Source organism: Varroa jacobsoni, unplaced genomic scaffold, assembly GCF_002532875.2.
Source record: "Varroa jacobsoni isolate VJ856 unplaced genomic scaffold, vjacob_1.0 scaffold_596, whole genome shotgun sequence".
In the NCBI taxonomy this organism is placed as follows: domain Eukaryota; kingdom Metazoa; phylum Arthropoda; class Arachnida; order Mesostigmata; family Varroidae; genus Varroa; species Varroa jacobsoni.
Genome location: NW_019213498.1, coordinates 395752 through 414249, shown reverse-complemented (window position 1 = coordinate 414249; position 18498 = coordinate 395752). Strand labels below are relative to the sequence as shown.

General features: G+C 37.0%; 3 protein-coding genes across 12 annotated transcripts; 1 reads left to right on the top strand and 2 right to left on the bottom strand.

Annotated features, from left to right (window-relative positions):
- On the bottom strand, window positions 1–7989 carry LOC111261807 (ATPase family gene 2 protein homolog A). Of its 7 annotated transcripts, none has more exons than XM_086968847.1 (15): window positions 7919–7989; window positions 7259–7325; window positions 5866–6138; window positions 5131–5285; window positions 4824–5013; window positions 4297–4468; window positions 3840–4157; window positions 3381–3534; window positions 2994–3164; window positions 2480–2617; window positions 2069–2211; window positions 1541–1764; window positions 1036–1190; window positions 657–821; window positions 1–218 (listed from the first exon to the last, which is right to left on the bottom strand). In XM_086968847.1, exons 3-15 carry the CDS (start codon window positions 6116–6118, stop codon window positions 48–50), a joined length of 2409 nt encoding a protein of 802 aa, XP_086824973.1. In that variant the 5' UTR covers window positions 6119–6138; window positions 7259–7325; window positions 7919–7989; the 3' UTR covers window positions 1–47. The 7 variants fall into 7 exon arrangements, with proteins under 7 accessions (XP_086824973.1, XP_086824975.1, XP_022691344.1 ...); XM_086968849.1 differs by having other exon boundaries at window positions 5866–6141; window positions 7919–7986; XM_022835609.2 differs by lacking the exon at window positions 7919–7989 and adding an exon at window positions 7664–7791 and having other exon boundaries at window positions 5866–6141.
- On the top strand, window positions 7812–17271 carry LOC111261809 (ankyrin repeat domain-containing protein 16). 4 transcript variants are annotated; one of them, XM_022835612.2, is made up of 8 exons: window positions 7812–7889; window positions 8688–8927; window positions 9051–9236; window positions 9686–9811; window positions 15448–15545; window positions 16009–16418; window positions 16592–16670; window positions 17161–17271. In XM_022835612.2, the coding sequence occupies exons 2-8, from the start codon at window positions 8689–8691 to the stop codon at window positions 17238–17240; spliced, it is 1218 nt and encodes a 405-aa protein (XP_022691347.1). In that variant the 5' UTR covers window positions 7812–7889; window position 8688; the 3' UTR covers window positions 17241–17271. The 4 variants fall into 4 exon arrangements, with proteins under 4 accessions (XP_022691347.1, XP_022691345.1, XP_086824976.1 ...); XM_022835610.2 differs by lacking the exon at window positions 7812–7889 and adding an exon at window positions 8025–8106; XM_086968850.1 differs by lacking the exon at window positions 7812–7889 and adding an exon at window positions 8026–8106 and having other exon boundaries at window positions 8676–8927; window positions 9078–9236.
- Window positions 9879–14270, bottom strand: LOC111261810 (translation initiation factor eIF2 assembly protein). The gene is made up of 7 exons (XM_022835615.2): window positions 13891–14270; window positions 12870–13089; window positions 12313–12408; window positions 11808–11991; window positions 11477–11612; window positions 11115–11319; window positions 9879–10342 (listed from the first exon to the last, which is right to left on the bottom strand). The coding sequence occupies exons 1-7, from the start codon at window positions 13965–13967 to the stop codon at window positions 10049–10051; spliced, it is 1212 nt and encodes a 403-aa protein (XP_022691350.1). The 5' UTR covers window positions 13968–14270; the 3' UTR covers window positions 9879–10048.
- Window positions 17272–18498: the final 1227 nt, after the last annotated feature.

Genomic DNA, 18498 nt, shown 5'->3' with positions numbered 1-18498 from the left:
TTTAAAAAAAAAAGTACTCTATTTATTCAACAATTTGTTTCTCAAATTTATTTTTTGCTGAACGTTTTATGAAAGCGTTCGTAGAAAGCTACTGACTCGTTTGTAATTCTGGGTGTCACGATTGTCAGTGCCTTCTCGATATGCCATGTTGACACGTTCTGCATAGTCATGTGCTCTTCATACGCTTCGATGGCTGCTTCCTGCATTAGTGCCACAATCTGCCCGATCCAAATTTATTATGAAACAAATTTATTATGAGAAAAAAAATTAAGAACGTATACCAATGTACACTCATCTCAATAACGTTTTATGAAACTTTTTCCTCTAATGGCCGAGTTGAGAGTGCCCACAATTTGTGCAACAACTGTTTAACTAATCATCTCTAGCAAATCGTTCGTTGCTGTACATACAAGCTCGGCATTGGCTTGCTAATTTTTAAAAAGCAAAGTGATCTGCGATTGTTAAATACGATCACACGATCCGATAATTAAGTCAGACGATATCAAACACGCGTTGGCGTGTATAACCTTGTTGATTACTGACTGAAAAGGGTCTTTCGTAATCTGAAAAGGGTATAATCGCTTTGAACCAAAATTAGACTCAGTATTTCTTCAAACTGATAGTAATTACATCATATTGACGATTACGTTTCATACCTCAGCTCCGGAGTAGCCACTCGTCCAGTTAACGACGTCTTCCAACTGAACTTTACTATCGACAGGATGTTTCTTGAAGCAGATCTGCAATATCTCTCGACGGGCCGCCAAATCAGGGAGAGGGACATAAACTACGGAATCTAAGCGACCTGGACGAAGTAGAGCCTATTTTGGGGAAAAGTGTAGTTTCGCACGCATCTATGTCATTAATATATCTCGACCCGTATTGAAATATTAGCAAAGGGCCTAAGTCTTAGATGCCGTACCTACCCGATACGAACCTTTTGCTACAGTGTCAGAAAATTGATGTAGTTATATATTATATAAAGTGTCTATAAGAAGCTTTTGCTGTCGGCAACATTGTGTTCTGGTTCGATACCTCATCGATAATATCCGGTCGGTTTGTTGCCGCCACTATCATGACACCTTCCAAAGCCTCGATTCCGTCTATTTCAGTGAGAAGCTGTGTGAGAACCCGATCGCCGACAACACTGCCTCCTCCGGAAGATCTTTTTCGTTCTGAACCAATTGCATCTGTAAATTAGAATTGAATATTATATATAAAATCTATCGCATAAGCTCATGGTAAATTTTATGATCAAAATAAGTATATAGTACTCACAAAATGTTTAACCTCAAAACTAAAACAGATTTGTTCGAGTGATAACCATCTTGACAATTCAAAAACGTAGGGGACAACTGATCTATCTCTTAATTATAATTATAACTAACGAATTATATATATATATAATTCATTATAATTAACGATTAACCGATGATTAAATTAGACTATATCAGTTTTCCTAAGTTTTCCATAAACTGACGTCTTCTATCAGTACGGTAGCTACGAATCGTGAGCGAAGACGTACCAATGCCGAGCTCACCTATTTCATCAAAGAACACAATAGAAGGGGCTGCAGCGCGAGCCTTCCTGAAGAGATCTCTTACTGCTCGCTCACTGTCGCCGACCCACTTAGAGAATAACTCTGGACCTTTGACAGCCAGAAAGTTCAGTCCGCTCTCAGTGGCTAATGCTTGTGCGATCATCGTTTTAGCGCATCCGGGTGGGCCGTACATGAGAAGCCCTGACGGAGGTTTTATCCCCATTCTAAGCAGAAATCAATAAAAACTGGTAACTGGATTTATTCATAAAATATCAACAAGAATTTTGCTCAACTCGACAACTAATCCAAATTTTTATTAAACTCTTTAATTATAAAAATAATGAGTCCTAAGAAACACGCGAAACGGTGCTGTTCATCGCTATTCAACACATATTTTTAGCTTCCTATAGGTAAAATCTAATATAGAAAGTTCCGAACAAAATGACGTCAAGTTGATACAGAAAATTGGCATACAAGGTTCACTTGAGACTGAGCAATTATTTGATCATGTCTTTTATGCACAATTACCTTCTAAAATCGTCTTTATGAAGCAGAGGCCACTCCACGCTTTTTCTCAGCCTCTGCTTGACTTTCTCCATACCACCAATATCAGACCAGTAGACCTTGGGAATATCTAACACAACTTCACGCATCGGTGTTGCCGTCACGATCTGGTCATCATTGATATCGAAAGTCACAATCGGTGTTATCACAACCTACATATTCTATTTAGAATTACAACACTCTTACTTTTTGCATTGATTTGCGCTACATCCAGCAAGCTGATCTCCCCTTATGCTCATCTGGCTTAACCCCCCCCGCCCCCGCTCCCCCAACCCCCACCCACCCTAGCTGTAACTTAGATATCACAGTTAGAATACGATTTCTACCCCCAATTTTAATTATTTTATTAGGCTTAATTTACGTTTTCTTTCGCACCTTTGAAGCTTTCTTTAGATCCTCGTTTTCCAAAAACCCTGCTTGGTTTTCACCTTTCTCTGTCATTCTCGAGACAACTGCGTGCCTTATTAAGGACTCTAAGTTCGCACCTGTGTAGCCATGGAGAGTGCTGTTGATCTGTAATAATTGTACATATACAAGTTAATAGAAGCCTTTTATAGGGGAAACTACTGCCTTAAAGCGCTAAGGTTGTATATTAAACCTATATACATGTCGTTGTCCGCACAGTTTGCATTTTATAATCACTGTCTTCATTAACTAAATCATTTTTTTAGAATTTCTTCTGAAAAGACTAACCATAATTTTTAACATTCAAAGACGATCAGGACTATGCGGTGAGTATTGCATGCCAAATTCTGATTCGACTGAAATGCTTTACTATTAATGAGATGTGTAAAGACTAACATGTTAACGTTTACTTATAAAGGTACCTAAATAGTAGTTAGTTAGTTTAGTTAGGTTTCAGTTACTCTGTCGGAAAATTTCTATATACCTCGTCGATCTCGCTGCTTTTAAGATGATGTGAAAATTTCCGTAGCATTAATTTGAGTATTTCAAGCCTTTCCTCGACTTTAGGTACTGCTGTTTCGATCTCCGCATCAAATAAACCCCTAACCGCCTCATCAAGTGTAGAGACGCGGCCACTGGTGGCGATCACAAAACTCTTGTGCGACATGAAACACATAGTTAATATATTGTGGGACCAATTAAAGCTAAGATTAAAGGGCATCAAAACTGTGTATCGGAATCACACCAGAATCTCAGCTGAATTCTGTCGAATTAATTTTTTTCTTTTCAGACATCATTTTCTTTGCATGAGTGGCACAACAAACTTTTAAAGCGTATATTATTTAAAAAAAAAGGCACAATGACGACCAACCTGAGGCGGCAAAACTCTGATAAACGCATTAATTCTCGCATATCCATCTCTAGCATCGCGCTTGCCACCCAGAAAACACTCCACGTTGTCCAACAGAATGAGTTTATGCCGAGCTTTTTTCAGAAGAGCGGCCGCGGCCCCAGGAGACTCCTCACTGGTTTGATGTATCGTAAAAAAATGTGAACTTCAGCACATGTATGTTTTTCTTTACTTAATATTTATTGCTCCATGCACTTTGCTATCTATATTCACTGGACGCTGTAAATTTGACCCGATTCTAAAGTTTAAACCGAACAAATCTAATAGACAGAAAGAAATTATGTATTGGCAAACGATGGTTAACTTTACTTAACGGTTGGAGACAATGCCTTATATCCTAGGCTGACCAGGCTCTGATATGTCATGATGTATGCAAATAATATACCAAATACGAAAAAAACTGCGAACCTGTCAAATTACCTGCCGATAAGATCCTGTACGGTTACTTCGAAGATATTAATGCTTATTTGCGATGCAAAAGCGCTAGCGAGCATCGATTTTCCAGTACCTGAAGGACCAATGATAAGGATGCGACGTGGTGGCCGTACGCCAATCCTCGCCAGCTGTTTCAATCCACTAGTGGTAATACTAGCAAAAGCTTTAAGGGATGCCTTTGCAGATTGCAAGCCTCCAATATCCTCAAATGTAATTTTATTCTTATTCTGCGCTTGTGAGGGGTCAGTATCCTCAACTGAGACTTGTTTACGTCGTATACTGAATTCAGTATTGTGAGTAATCCTGCTTGGTCATACACATACAGAAATGAAAACAATGAGAACAATTTTCTCTTCCGTTCAGTAGTGTATATCAGGCCATCTAGAGGCCTAAACAAATAAACACATTAGAAGACGTACAAGCCTTGAAGGTAAAAACGTACCTATAGTATGTGTCCATTGCCTTAATGTCCTTGTCTGGGGATCTAATGCTGAGTGCCGCCATCGACGTCTCCAACCTGAGATCTTTACTCTCGGCAGCCACTATCCGCAACGTGTACGACTCACAATAGTGATTACATCGAATTTCCTCTCCCAAATGCACGACGGTAGCATCTGCAATATATATAAAAGGTACACAGTTCACGCATAGAGCACCCGTGGGTTCCGTGAGTTACACCGAACATTTGATAAATATAACTTAATTTCTCCTTGAAAACAGCACAGAACTATCAAAATTAGTAAGCATACAAAGTAAACATAAATAGCCTATAAAATAGAACAGAACATTAGAGATTCTTCGAACAGGTTACCATCGCAGTGTACCGCTGACTGTGTGTTATACTGATAAAATAAATCTTCTCAATCAATGCCGTAAGTGTAACAGGGCGAGTAGTGATTTTTAAAGGTTATTTGGAAACATTAATAAATCAACTGAATCTTCTAAAAATAATGTACGAAACTTTCTTACCGTGTGTTCTTCGTAATCTATCGAGAACCAGCGATTGGATTTCTTCGGAAATCTCAATCCCAGCTACCTGTTCAACTTCTAATGTTGATGCCTCAAGTATGTTACCATCGAAGCGACTGATAGATAATCGGCTCGCAGGAGAAAATTCATCGCATTGTAGTAGCGGATATGCAGATAACAGAGGCGCCGCCTGCAGGCCATGGCATATTATGAGAAACAGGACGCATAACTAACATGAAAATATATTTATTTCTGTACTGTATACTCGGCACTATGTTTATATGCATACATATAAATATTAGCGTACCATGTGTGGCCAGACTATTCGAAGTGATGCGTGTCCCCGTGCATTGGTCACGATGACATAATCGTTTACTGCAATATTGGCCATTTTCAACGTGAACGGACTTACAAGCAAGATCTGCCTCTGAAGAGACATTGAAAGTTCTCCTAGGAGATTATCTGCAATGAAGATACAAGAAATCCACTATGCGAATTCCAATATGAATTTACTGTACTTGAAGAACGCATACTTTTTACAACACAGGTAACGACAATGCGTCTGAAAGGCAGGTTATTAAAGCTTCGTAGCTTTGCACTAATTTGATCAGACCTGCTATTTTCTCTAGAAATGCGTAAAAATTTAAGGTTCAAAATTCCCTTCTATTAAGTTTATTGTATTTGTGGGTTATTCGAAAGAGATTCTCCGTCAAGTAAAAATGACTACTTTCGGCATTTAATGTATCGGGACGTGTGAATCGCACAAGAACGTATGGATTCGATCTCGCATCTATTTTTTTATAGAGAAGAAATAAAATATGACGAATAAACAAAAATTAAAAAAGACAAAATGCCTTTTTAAGTGCATTTTAGCGACGCTTACTCTGCAGACATGAACCGTGACTTGTGAAAAACTCCGAAATTAATTCCGGTTCATTTTATTAAACGGATATATACCATCTCGATGATATGCATAATGAAGCAAGGGCGTGAGGATAACTACTAATACCTATTTGCAGCAACAGATAACCAATGCACTCACCCTTATTCTGAAGTTCGCGTACAGTCACAAACAACGTCCCATTACGGATGAAATCGTAGTTAGTGTTATCAAAACCTAACTCTTTTGCGCTCAGATCTGTTTGACAACCGTCACCATCGACAACAGTGTGTAGATGCTTCTCACGATCTTTGGGCAAGATAATGATCGAGCATTTGTTGCATTTCATGAAATCACTCTTAATATTTTCTTTCTTTTTATTTCCGCTGTTGCCTGTGGTAGGAGTAGTTGTCATTTTGAACCGCAATTTGGATACTACTGAAAGCAAAATAACACATGTAGTAAATACTACATAATAACAGAAAGCTAAATACGTTTAAACTAAAAAACGTTAACTAAAAAGATGCTCACACATAATTTAGTTGTCAAGGGATTCTATATTTTTCTATACAGCCAAATCTCCTATGTTGGTACTGGCTTAATTGTTTACCTGTCTGTGGCAAATCAAGAACCAATTTGTTATTAGATATTAGACGATAAACAAATATTATGTATTGGGCACATTTAAACCATTACGATTTTCAGGTAGAGGTCGAAACCAAAAGGTTACGGTTGCAAGTTGGATACCTGATCATGTCACTATTGCAATAACTGAGCTTTTTCTTCTACGACGTCAATTTTTTACGACCACAAAGTAAGTAAGTTTGGTTGCTAAGGCCGAACTCCATAACTGCTACATTGTTAATGCAAATAAATGCAAATAAAACCTTGACGAAATACCAAAGTTATCAGAGAAGTAACTGTATTGACACAATTTTGTAATATAATAGATTCTATCAAGCTTTACAATGCTTCAAATTAGTTAAACTGATACCCAGTCGGTATTATTCTGCATTTATTGACCGTCTAATCTTCAGCTCAGATAATCTAGCCTTCAGCAGTTAACGCTTTACGTAAGAAATTGTATGTGACGTTTAATCCAAGGTTTGTTGCGTAATCAGTTCATTATATTGTAATGTGGACACTGTACGTACAATGTAACGATGACATAAAGCATTTAGCGATAAGTAATCATACAGACATTAATATATGTAGTACTATTTAACATAGTGACTTTATACTAAGGTTTTTCGCATAAACTTACTAAATCACTGCTTAGTAATCTATGTTTTTATCATTTCAAATGTAAAAAGTATACTTCTTTACTAGCTAAATATATTTTGTTGAATACTTCCTCCTACTCACTTACACCCATTTGCGCTTTCGTTGTGCAGATACGAGCGGTCAATAATAGTTCATCCTAATTCATTAACAAACCAAACGGACTAAGTTTAATTGGAAAAGAAATACAAGATGATGCCGTTTGCCAATTTTTGTTATTCTCTGTCGTACAGTAAAAAGCTGTAATAGATTGTGATGAAATAAATATTCTAACCTCAATGGCCTTGATGGACTGTTCCACAGTTGATGTGCAAACGTGTCGAATAAATTGGAAGCAATTTCTGAAAATTTCAAAGAATCATAATCCAAACAAATATGTAAAAGCTGACTATTTATAATTTAGAAACCCCGATATCGAAATTATAAATGGTTTATATACAAGTAGTTGATCACCATAGCAAACTCCTTCCGTACGAAGTACGGCGTGCGGTGAAGGATGCGTGTGTGCCGTGCAACAGCTGATTAATAAGTATCACCGTTATATGCGAATATTGAATATATTCTAAAGGTTGTACCCGACTCTGAAGTTTATTATGATAAACGTACAAATGGTGTACGTATTTATTGCACAGAGACTTCGTTAAGCCATGTCATGTCCTGCTTTGTGCACTCGACTTACACTCGCTAGTCGTACTTCGCACAATTTCAAATGTGGTAAAGATTTCCTGCTGGGTACACTTTTTAGTTAGGTTTATTATATGATGCATAAAAGCTAAAACCGCGTTCCATTTTCCTATAAATGTGTCTGCTTTTGTTTACAGTTAGAAGGAATAGAATGTGACTCTATCCAGCAGCCTGTACACATTGCTCAGAATCTACCGAAACAATAACTGATAGCGTTCGGGGTGAGTACCCAAGTTACAGAGAATCACACCTTTATTTTCAGATTAAAATGCTTTCGCGTCCAATGAACTGCAGTTGTCGATCAGTGACAGTCGATTATGTGCGTGTCTGGGTTCTTAACGAAATCATTAGAACTGCTAAAAATAAACATTCGAACTTTGAATGTACCATATGTGCGTAAACAGAGAGGTATCATGAGCTGAATTCGATTTTTACGAGGTATACCCCTTTGTATTTGCTTGTATATTTATGTCATTAATAATAACCTAAATAAAAGTCTGTTTTTCACTATAATTATTAACTTGACTGTCTCCTCATAGAGCATATACGAGATATTAAAAACGATGTAGTCATTACTAAAGGTAAAGAAATATTATGATTTAAAAAGCAATAAAAGGCAAGTTAAAATTGAAACCTATATTTAAATAACGGTCAGGCTTATCTTTAAAGCAATAAAGGTGTATTTGATGATAAAAATAGATTTTAATTGCGTACGGCGGCTAACGCTCGAATTTAAAAAACTTGTAATGCAAAAAATCATATGTGAAGTATACAATATTATCAAGGTTGAGGTTTTAAGTAAAAAAAAAAGCTCAATCTCTGATTAATTGGTTGTATTTATGTTTGTCAAATATTCTCTACGCTATCATAAATAACATAAGGGTAACCGTTCTTCTGTTCAAGTTCACGTTCAGATTCAATGTACACGATAAAGTTGTTTCACAGAGCCCTACCTTATTGTATTTCGTAGATAAACGAGGTACTGTAGATTATAAAACACCGTTTAGTTGACACTTCAGAATGGGCAAAAAAGAATCAGGTGCGGTTAAAGAGCAGCGAAAGATTCTCTTCCAAGCAGCACAGAATGGAAGTTTAGACTGCCTACCTCGAGGATTACTGATCCGAAATATAACGAAGTGGTCGGCATATACACCAGAACAAGCGCAGGCAACGTGGGACAGCCGAACTTTAGTGCAACCGGCATCTTTGGATAGCGTGCTGCATGTCGCTGCACGTAATGGCAACGTTAACGTCATCCGGTAAGCTTACAAAATGTTAGCTTGCCTTACCACTTTCTCTCAAAATTTAGTCCACACATATACCTTGCAAGTGTGCAGAAAGTACATTTTTTCTACAAAATATATGGTACACAAATAAACTAGATCTTTTTATTTTTACTTTTCCCTGAGCTTTTTCTTGGAATATCTCAAGTTAGATTATCTGCTGACTTCAACTAATCAGGACGGTAAATGCGCACTTCACGAAGCCGTCCAAGCTCTTCAATGCGAAGTTTCTCAATACCTAATTGATCGTGGAACGCCAGTGGATGTTCTTAAAAGAGCTGATTGGTATGAAGAATATTTAAATATCGTATACTCACTACTACGCTCCAAGAAAATTTATACAAAAGTCTCGAAATATTTTGATATATTCGAATATACCGCGTTGCTCATTGGTTAATTAATTGACTATATACATGGTGCAACCGATTACAGGTCATTGCGCATAATCTACCTAGATCTATTTTGCAAACAGCAGCATACGATTTTCAAAATATTTCGAGCATACAAAATATTAGATGTTGTAGTTCTTCTGATATGTAGTTGATAGCATTCTGAAATTAGTATTGGCCATAAATGAAGCAAAGAAAAAATAAATACCGAGTAAAAGCTAATGCAGCAATTATGCACTGAGCTGTAAAAACCTCAAGCTTCTATCTATAAAACTGTTCTTTCGTTTTATTACGGTTGGTTTTTTCCGTTCTAGAATCTAATGTTGCGCCCAACTTCTGTTATAGGACTCCACTGATGTTGGCGTGTACCCGATCTAATAACGTTTCCATGGTTAAGCTTCTTTTACAAAATGGAGCCAGAACAGATCTAAGAAACAAGGATGGCTGGACGCCGTTTCATATTTGTACAAGGTAACTTTCCTTCATTGTGCTACTACTTACACTAGATTACGTGCCTAAAAACTAACAATAATAGTAATAAGTTGCTCAAAACACTGCGTAATACATTTATTAACTTATTACCGTGTATTCTCCATCGCTTCGGGCGTCAGAGTGCCGAAGAAAAATAATTTCTTCAAAATTTGCACTAGCATTGCTCACTGCCTTCTTTTAGAGTGCAATAGCTGATCAGAACAAATATTTGATCATTTAGTTTTTACTACCTGAACTCGTCGCGCTGCTGCTACTATATGTTCTATCTTTAGCGGTGCCACTTTCAGTAGAATTTTTTCCTGTGCTTTTTTTTGCTACGCGTTTGGGTAGGTTTTCGCTTTTTTTTGGCTTCTGGACGTCATGTATTCTCATAAGATCAACAAGCTTTTCGGCACTTGAGCCGTTTGAAAAGTGAAGAACATCGTCCGGCAACGAGTACTGCCGGTAGCTTCCCGGTCGAAGGCTTACACCATCAGTGTGATAACGGAACTCCGGTTGATCATTATCCGCCTATTAGACACATATATACGAGAGAAAAACGAATTGAAAAAAAACTTTACAAATTAATTTCTTTAAGAGAATTATTGCTCTAGAAGCAAATTTAGTGTTAGGGCGAAAGGAACTATGCAGTCATCTTTCAGCAGCATCATCTAGAACAATTTATGATAAGAGTAATGGACAGTGGCTAAGCGAAGATAATCTAAAATGGTTTCGTAACCGCTTGATTAATCAAGAATGTAACTTTTGTGCCTCGTTCTGCTTAAAAACGGTTATTTGTAATGGTTGAAAATTCTCAGACGATCTATCATTTGCGAAATATCATATTATATGGAAGACAACTTCTGATTTTACTAAAGATGCGAAGTGTAATGATAATCAGACTGATAAGATGTGATTTTGTAATGAGGTGATTTAGAATTCAAATATTTAGAAAGGATTGCTGAGTCTTAGTTGGGAATCAAATATGGGGTTTTGCGCTCGCTATTCTGGAATCCTGGCCACCTCTCTATTGCACCGATAAAGTAAAAAATTGATGTTCTTTAAATTTGATCAAATGTTTTAGACAAAGATGCTCTATTTGAAGATTTGTCGGTCCAAATCGCACACGAGCTATTACATATGCATGACAGACGAACACAACTCTAGCCTTGTAGCAAACGTTCTGCTTTATGTTTAATTTGATATTCTTATTATAATTATAGCTTGGTCAAGGGCTGGACTTTCCTTTTGTATCAGTTGCCAGAAACGCTGCTTTGAGACTATTTATCAATTAACTTCTTACCTTCAGTTTATATAATTCGTTCCAATCGAAAAGTAGTCCATCGGTTTGAGCGCAAAAAGGATTAAAATCGAGTAGTCGAACGTAGTCCTTGCGTGAACGATATACATCAAAGGTGTAATTTTCTAGAGGGAAACGGTCTTGAATGTATTCCTTGAAAAAGGACATTACGTCATTTACAATCTGATCCCGTTGCTCGATGATGTACCTATAAGAACGGGTCAATAAAAATATCAAACTTTAGCAAACCAAAAATATAATCAACTGTTTATCTGCAAAAGAGCTTAATACCCTTGAAAAAGCAAAGTGCCCCTAGCGGTTTATTACAAATCATAAAAATGAAAATCCGAAGAATTACAACTCACCCGTAATACTGACTGATTTCCCTCTGCGAGATAGCAGTCAGTTCCCGGTGGTGAACAAAACAACGGAATTCAAATGAGGGTTCAATTTCTACCCATTTTCGTAGTACCAGATGGTGAGGTATGCACGAAGCAGCTTCTGCGGTTATTGCAGAGGTTAATGGAGTGATATTTGTCGAGCTTTGTACATAACAATTATTTATACAAATATAGCAGCATAATTACTAATGACAAAAAATCGATTTGCTTGTATACAAGAACATTACGAAGTAAAATAGACCTTATTTTTTTTGTCTACTTATTTTAATATTCTTTCGATTAGAATTCTGCATACCTCCGCCTATAATGTTCTCAGCAACCGTTTCGTGACATGCGGTATCCAGTGGAATTGTGTCGTCACAATATTCGAATGGATTTGTAAGATCGTGGATCACAAATGATGAACTTTTTAACAGAAGGCACACATCCACAAAAGTGCTGCAGCTTAGTGAATTGTTAAGGCCTATCCAAGATGCATCCTAGAATAAAATAGTCACAAATTCACACAAATATCATCAATAAATAATTAATAAGAACGCTTGCACCCTAACGATTTTATAATAAATTCGAATACTAAAATGCTTTCGACATAATACAAGAAGTTTGATGAAACATCTTGAGATTATTATTTATGTTTACCCGTCTTTAATAATTTCCTATAAATTGGAAACGTTAGGAAACAAAATTAAAGATACATATATTAAGTAACATTTTGAACATAACAAACATTCAGCCATTTTTTTCCGATACGGTTAATGTGTTCTACGCATGCGTTATATAGCAGCAGCTGTGGATTTTACCTTGGGGCAGCTCCAGTCCAATTTCGGAAAGCAACGGCCGCCTAACTTTCGGATTTTTTTCGAAACCCAACGCGACAGCTTTTCGAAGGCAGGGACCTATATGAAATAACATGAAATACATAGTAAACTAGCAGAAATATTTAGGGTTATCTTCAGTTCTTATAACCTTTATACAGAGTTCAAGCACAAATCATGCGTTTTATTTCTCTGGGTAGCTAGCAGTCAAGACGTTTTCGCGTATTGACATGTCTTGTACTCATATACCGAATGCAGCTTTTGTATTTGCGATTACAGCACTTGAAGTATACAATTTTTATAAAATTTAGGTGTATGACGTATGACGTAAGGGGTCTGAGTCATTCTAAAAATTAATGTACTGTTCATTTTGCGGTAGTGGGATCTAAAAACCGTACTTTTAACGGTACCAACAATCTTCAAATAATCTTAGACATGATTTATGGTGCATATGGTTTAGTTCCTGTTTAGTATACGATTTTATAAATAATCTCTTCACGTCGTTTAGTACACAAGTTAATCCAAGTTAAAATATGACTTACGTCGGTTGCACCTTCACCGAGCTCATCGTCATCTTCTACGTCCGACCAAGATACATCAGAGTCGTTGTCCTCTTGACTGTTGTCCTTTTGTGTCTTCCGGTTCCACTGATATGGCTTACCGGGCAATCGGAGAGTATCATCCGAAAGCAAATATTCGACGAAGTCCGCCGGGAGTGGCGTGATAAACGACAATGGGGTCACTTTCTCGAACTGGTAATACCTGAACAAGTACAAGTGTTGAGTAGCCGAGTCAATGAGACCAACCTTTTTATTAATGAATGTTGTTCACGATAAACACGCTAAGACAGACGCTAATTTGTGTGTGATAAAGATATGAAGAATCGCATTCTGATTTCTAATAAGTAGACGAGTGTAGTTTGGGCTCGGCAATAGCTTGCTGTTAATTTACGCGAAAGAATACAACATCAAACTAACTACTGCGTTATTTTGGTGCTGTATTTTTTAATTTACAAATGATGTTCTCGTTGGCGGTACGGAGGCATATATCGCTAGACTATGTCTTTTCTCATTAAGTATTTAGATGCAGTTTGTAGTTGCGCCAGATTGTGATAATCGATGGTATTTGCTTTTCGAGTGGCTCAAAGAGTACGGCGGTAACTAGAATGTCAGTCAGAAACAATGTTTGTTTCTAAAATGCCTAAAGTCATAAACAATATGATTCAATGACATAAACGTAACATTGTTATTAAAAAGCGTTTCGGTATAAAAATAGTAAACTATCAGTTTTAAAGACTGTTGTTTTTCGCTTGCATTTGCTTACCACAATATGTTGCAAGCATCAAAACCAAATTTTTATGGTTCAGTAATGTTTCATTGTACTGAAGAAACGCGTTCTAAGTTACGCCTTAAATATTACTTTAATACCGCTATATTTGGCTACCAAATTCTGGGAAATTTCTTAAGTTCGAAAATATTTGTAAGTGTATTTTGCTTTTTTGATGCTAAAATATTTCTATGTGAATTATAAGTTAGCCAACAAACGTATCAGCTGAAAGCGTACCACACAGGAAAACTGCACTGCATTATCTCACTACGGCTGACTGTTCGAAGGCTATGGCTGCCATTTGCTTCCGCCATTTCGACTGGTCAAAGTGAGCACCCTTAATCAACTTTAAATTTGTTCACAAGATCGACGAATGATTAGCTGCGCGACAGCGAAACGTCGCGTTTTGACTACCGGGAAAATCCCCCTGTCTGTTTGTTGTTATCTTTCTTTTTGTTTTCATCCAAAAACGAACAAAATGTAAAAGAGTAGCGGAAAGATCAGAAACGAATTCTGAAGCGATTTAGAATGAACGACAAAATGGACGAAGTTGAAAAACAACACCACATTTTCAGCCTCCACGGGTCCACTTGATAGTCCCACTTCGTGTTGTTGGTTATGATGCTGTTGATGATTTTGCTGACGCTGCGTGCGGCCGCATCAATGAGGAGGCAAGTGTCGCGGGTGAGAAAAGTTACGATTGCGGGTTGATTTTTTTGGGAAGTTACTCTGGGAAGCTGTTAATAAATATCCCAAACAATATACACGAAAAGAATGCACTGAGAAATAAGACAAACATAGTCATATTATTGTATATGTATTTTGTGAATTACTAAATAATACAACAGTATATTAAGATAGATATATTCGGAGTAGGATAGCAAAGTAATAGGCCGAACAGCGCAAGCATTCCATATATTTTATTTATTAATTTGCCACAACGGTAGCGGTGCGGTTTAGCGATAATGTGTTTGCCACGTTCCTTGGGCGGACGTGTAACGTGTGTCATGTTAGTCTCTGGGAAAAGGCATAAAGCGTTGGGGCGAGCCGTGTAATATAATGAATGCCTCACAGCAGCGCTGTGCGTAAGATCGACGCCTTTTATTTATTTTGCAAAGTCTGTTGCAAGCGAAATTGTGATAATAGTTATAATAGTGGTAGTAATAGCAATCGATTTTATGATCTTTCGAAGCCTTTAGAAAGCAGTTCAACCTATTATTCAGCCTTATGTTTCAAAAAAAAACTGAGAATTTCTTTATCTTACACTGAGATGATGCGTCAATACAACGTAAATCTAAAAAAGACATCTTTTTTAATGTAAAAAAGTATTTGCGCGTCACTGCATGGAACTAGATGGTGCATAGCAAACTCGTATTTTAATTTAGCATACTGCTTGTTCTTTTCACTGACATATTACGCATGACAAATTACGGTACCGTCGTAGCAAGCAACGTTTTTGCGCGATCGAGCCGATCCGTAACCAACCAATGTTTGAATCAGTATTGCATAAGGACACTAGAAAATTGCCTCGAAATCCAAAAAGTACGACAACCTGATTAGGACAACTAGGAATCACTAGGCGAAGGAATCAAGTTGGAAAAAGGCAGACCACAACCACCTTAAACAAAGCGGTGTAATGAAGTTAAAAGAGACAAGGACTTTTACTTTTATCTTTCATACTTATCGTGCGCACAAAAAATTTGGAAGGAATATGCGGTTTAAAGGCCTTTGATCGCCTAGCAGGACCAAAAAATGAATGTCTAAACAGTGGTTTCGATTTACTTTGCATTGCAGGAAAGGAAATTTAGAGTCGCTGAAGATCCTGTTAGCACACGATCCATTCCTTTTGAACACCAAGAGTTATAACGGAAGAACACCGCTGCACACAGCTGGTAAACTTTTGAATCTAGTTTCTTTCGAGTAGTCATGAACTCCCTGAAATTTGTCATCATTGAATGTGCGCTCTATTTATATATTTATCCAAAAACAACAAAATCTAAAAAGCAGCTTAAAGAATTCAGGAAAATAGTAACCCATTGTTAACAAGATAAAGTCTGAACGTTTTAAAGGGCTCATAGCGACATGTGCGTTCACCACTCGGTACTTCGATAGAAAAATGATATAGGTGAAAGACGAGTTTTGCGTCAACCTATGTAAGGATAGTACAAGAATCTCTGCTTGTAACAGTCTGTAAACAGAATGAATTTAATTATCAACCGAAACACCATTTTAGTTAATTCCAAGTAATGACTCAGACGGTCAAGGACTTGTTTTTAACATTGTTTAGCCATAGGCCCCTTTCGTTTAAAATTAACTAATGTATTTTCCTGTTTTCTATGCTAATTTCACTCGCAGCCATACACGGCCATTCAGAAATTGTAAGGTTCATCGTGTCGGCCTGTCGACTGAACGGCCAACTAGTGAACGCACAGGATTCATGTGGAAGTACACCTCTTATGGATGCAGCTCGTTTCAACTCGGTCGAGTGCTGTGACATTCTTATCGGGCATGGTGCAGCCATTGATAAACGAGACGGAGTCGGACGAAATGCATTCCATATCGCTGCTCAGGCAGGATCTACTGAAGTCATCCGATATTTCCTCGGCGTAATGGGTGCTTCAGTTAAGAAGACAAATTCGATAGAATCAAGGCTAGACAACTACAAAGCCTCGACTAAAAATACACGCAATGGAAATGATGTCCATGTAAATACCGTACATTGGAGAACAGATAACGGACAAACAGTACTACACCTTGCAGCACGGGTTCGTATCTACAAGTTTTCTGAAAAAATTTAATCTCATTTAAAGAGTTTAATTTGGCTGCTGCGTTGATAGAAACTAGCCACAAGATTGCGACAACATCGTCATAGCAATATGTATATATGTATAATAAAGGTTTTAGAACATGACATCGAGCTGATTTTGCTAATCGGCAGGAGGGCCACGTTGACACTGTAAAATATTTGCTGTCCATTGGAGCGAATATCGAAGTAAAAGATTGCGAGAATTATACAGGTATGTTTGTTTTATTCAAGGTCCATGGTTATTTTTTTGTATATAACACATCTTTAGCGCTGTTTGTATCTATTTTACTTACTCATTTGATCCATAAATTTACCGGGGTAAAAAACCGATAATTTTTCTTTTAGATTTCTTGTTGTGAAAAGCACCTTTGCCTAGAATACTGGGATAGATGTGCTGAACTCAATTTAAATTACGGATATTTGGACTTTAGTTAATGAATGTAAGCAAATTGCTATGAAAAATATCTGTCTCATTAGGATGAGCCATCTCTGTATTTACACATACCTATGCCTATAGCTTAGCAGTTATTTTAAGAACGCTTCTTGAAGATATAGGTCTTTAACTAGTGGCATTTGAGCCAGCAATCATTACTTCAACCTTATGTCTACGCAATCATTTCTGTATGTCATAGTTATTTTAAGTACATTAGCAAGATGAAATGGATAACATCTGAGACAGTAAATTTCCGTTTCATTTTCAGCCATGGATATCGCTAGAAGATACAAAAATGATCAAATTCTCGAAACCTTAAATGAGCATCGTGATAAAACCCTTAAATAAAAATTGGATACTTGTTAGCCCTTTACTAAAATTACTTGTGTTTGCTTATGTATATATATATATATATATATATATATATATATATATTGGATTACATGATCGACTATGTGTCATATATAGATAGATAAGCTAAGATATTTAGGAGGGTAATGTGATTATGTGATGCATGAGATATGTATTATGAAGCAAAAAATATTCTACTACGTCAGCTATCTTTGTAAATCAAATTTTCTTTGTAGTGATGTTTGCGACTGTTCGCATATAATTTGAGAGTTTCTTGATAGTAGATCCCAACTGGCATTTCAGTGCAAGCGGTAAAAATCAAAAAAAGGCATACATGAAAAAACCTTTGGGGGTGGATACAATTTCACAACGTTTTTTTTTGTTTCTTGTTTGAACTCGTAACTTTTACGTGTTCGTTGTACTAGTTGAGTGCGAAATGAATTGTCTGAAATAAATAACGATCAATTCCCAACTTGTGATCATCAAGCCGAACGATGGATAGCCGGCCATCGCTCACTGTCGTTTATCAGTTCAGAATGAGTAATGTATACCTGTGAATACGTCGATATGTATACATTTAATACTTTCGTAAGTAAAACATTTTCGAGCGATCGCACGTAATAACGCCTTTTTTTCTTTCTTATTTACATTATCGAATGTTAAAGTTTAGATATTTTCTATCATTTCGTATACTAAATTCCGCTCTGCGCAGATTCAGTTTATATTTATCTGTTGTTTTGCACGCAATCGTCTCCTGTTGTCGCATTTGTTGTAAGGGCCCTACTACGTTAGAAAGTTTGCGCTTATACGTGTATAAAGGTTTTGTTTTAATATTATTCTCGCTTGCATACGGCTACAGTATTAACAATACAACAGTTGATCAGAGATCAGCTGAGTTTTCTAACTAACAAACTGTGTAAATATGCTCAGAAGCAAAATATCACTAGATTCGCTTATCAGATATATAATATCAACTCACGAATTTACATAGCAGATTTTGTCTACAACTTCGTTGCTTTTTAGCAGCGGAGCGATTGGGAAAATGCTTAACGGAAGCTGAAAGTGCAGCAGATCAATAGGTAGCAGCATACCGACTATTTCGTTAATTCGTACCACTGCAATAGTTCAAACGCTGCTGATGAGAGAGAGTAAATTCGTTGGCTTCTTTTTGCCCACGCAGGTCATTCGCGACGAAGGGCAAATGGCAAAATACTTCAAGCGAGAAAAACGTGACCTATTGGCCCACACCTGTGCA

Excerpts from the sequence above, each read along its gene's own strand:
- LOC111261809 (XM_022835612.2), top strand. The coding sequence starts at position 8,689 with ATGGGCAAAAAAGAATCAGGTGCGGTTAAAGAGCAGCGAAAGATTCTC. Across the intron at positions 8,928-9,050 it reads GGCAACGTTAACGTCATCCG|ATCTTTTTATTTTTACTTTT; the intron begins GTAAGCTTACAA and ends CAAATAAACTAG. Across the intron at positions 15,546-16,008 it reads AACACCGCTGCACACAGCTG|CCATACACGGCCATTCAGAA; the intron begins GTAAACTTTTGA and ends TTTCACTCGCAG.
- LOC111261810 (XM_022835615.2), bottom strand. The coding sequence starts at position 13,967 with ATGGCGGAAGCAAATGGCAGCCATAGCCTTCGAACAGTCAGCCGTAGT. Across the intron at positions 13,090-13,890 it reads CAGTGCAGTTTTCCTGTGTG|GTATTACCAGTTCGAGAAAG; the intron begins GTACGCTTTCAG and ends GTACTTGTTCAG. Across the intron at positions 11,992-12,312 it reads TGGACTGGAGCTGCCCCAAG|GATGCATCTTGGATAGGCCT; the intron begins GTAAAATCCACA and ends ATTTTATTCTAG.
- LOC111261807 (XM_086968847.1), bottom strand. The coding sequence starts at position 6,118 with ATGACAACTACTCCTACCACAGGCAACAGCGGAAATAAAAAGAAAGAA. Across the intron at positions 4,158-4,296 it reads GCAATGGACACATACTATAG|GATTACTCACAATACTGAAT; the intron begins GTACGTTTTTAC and ends ATGACCAAGCAG. Across the intron at positions 822-1,035 it reads GACCGGATATTATCGATGAG|GCTCTACTTCGTCCAGGTCG; the intron begins GTATCGAACCAG and ends TCCCCAAAATAG.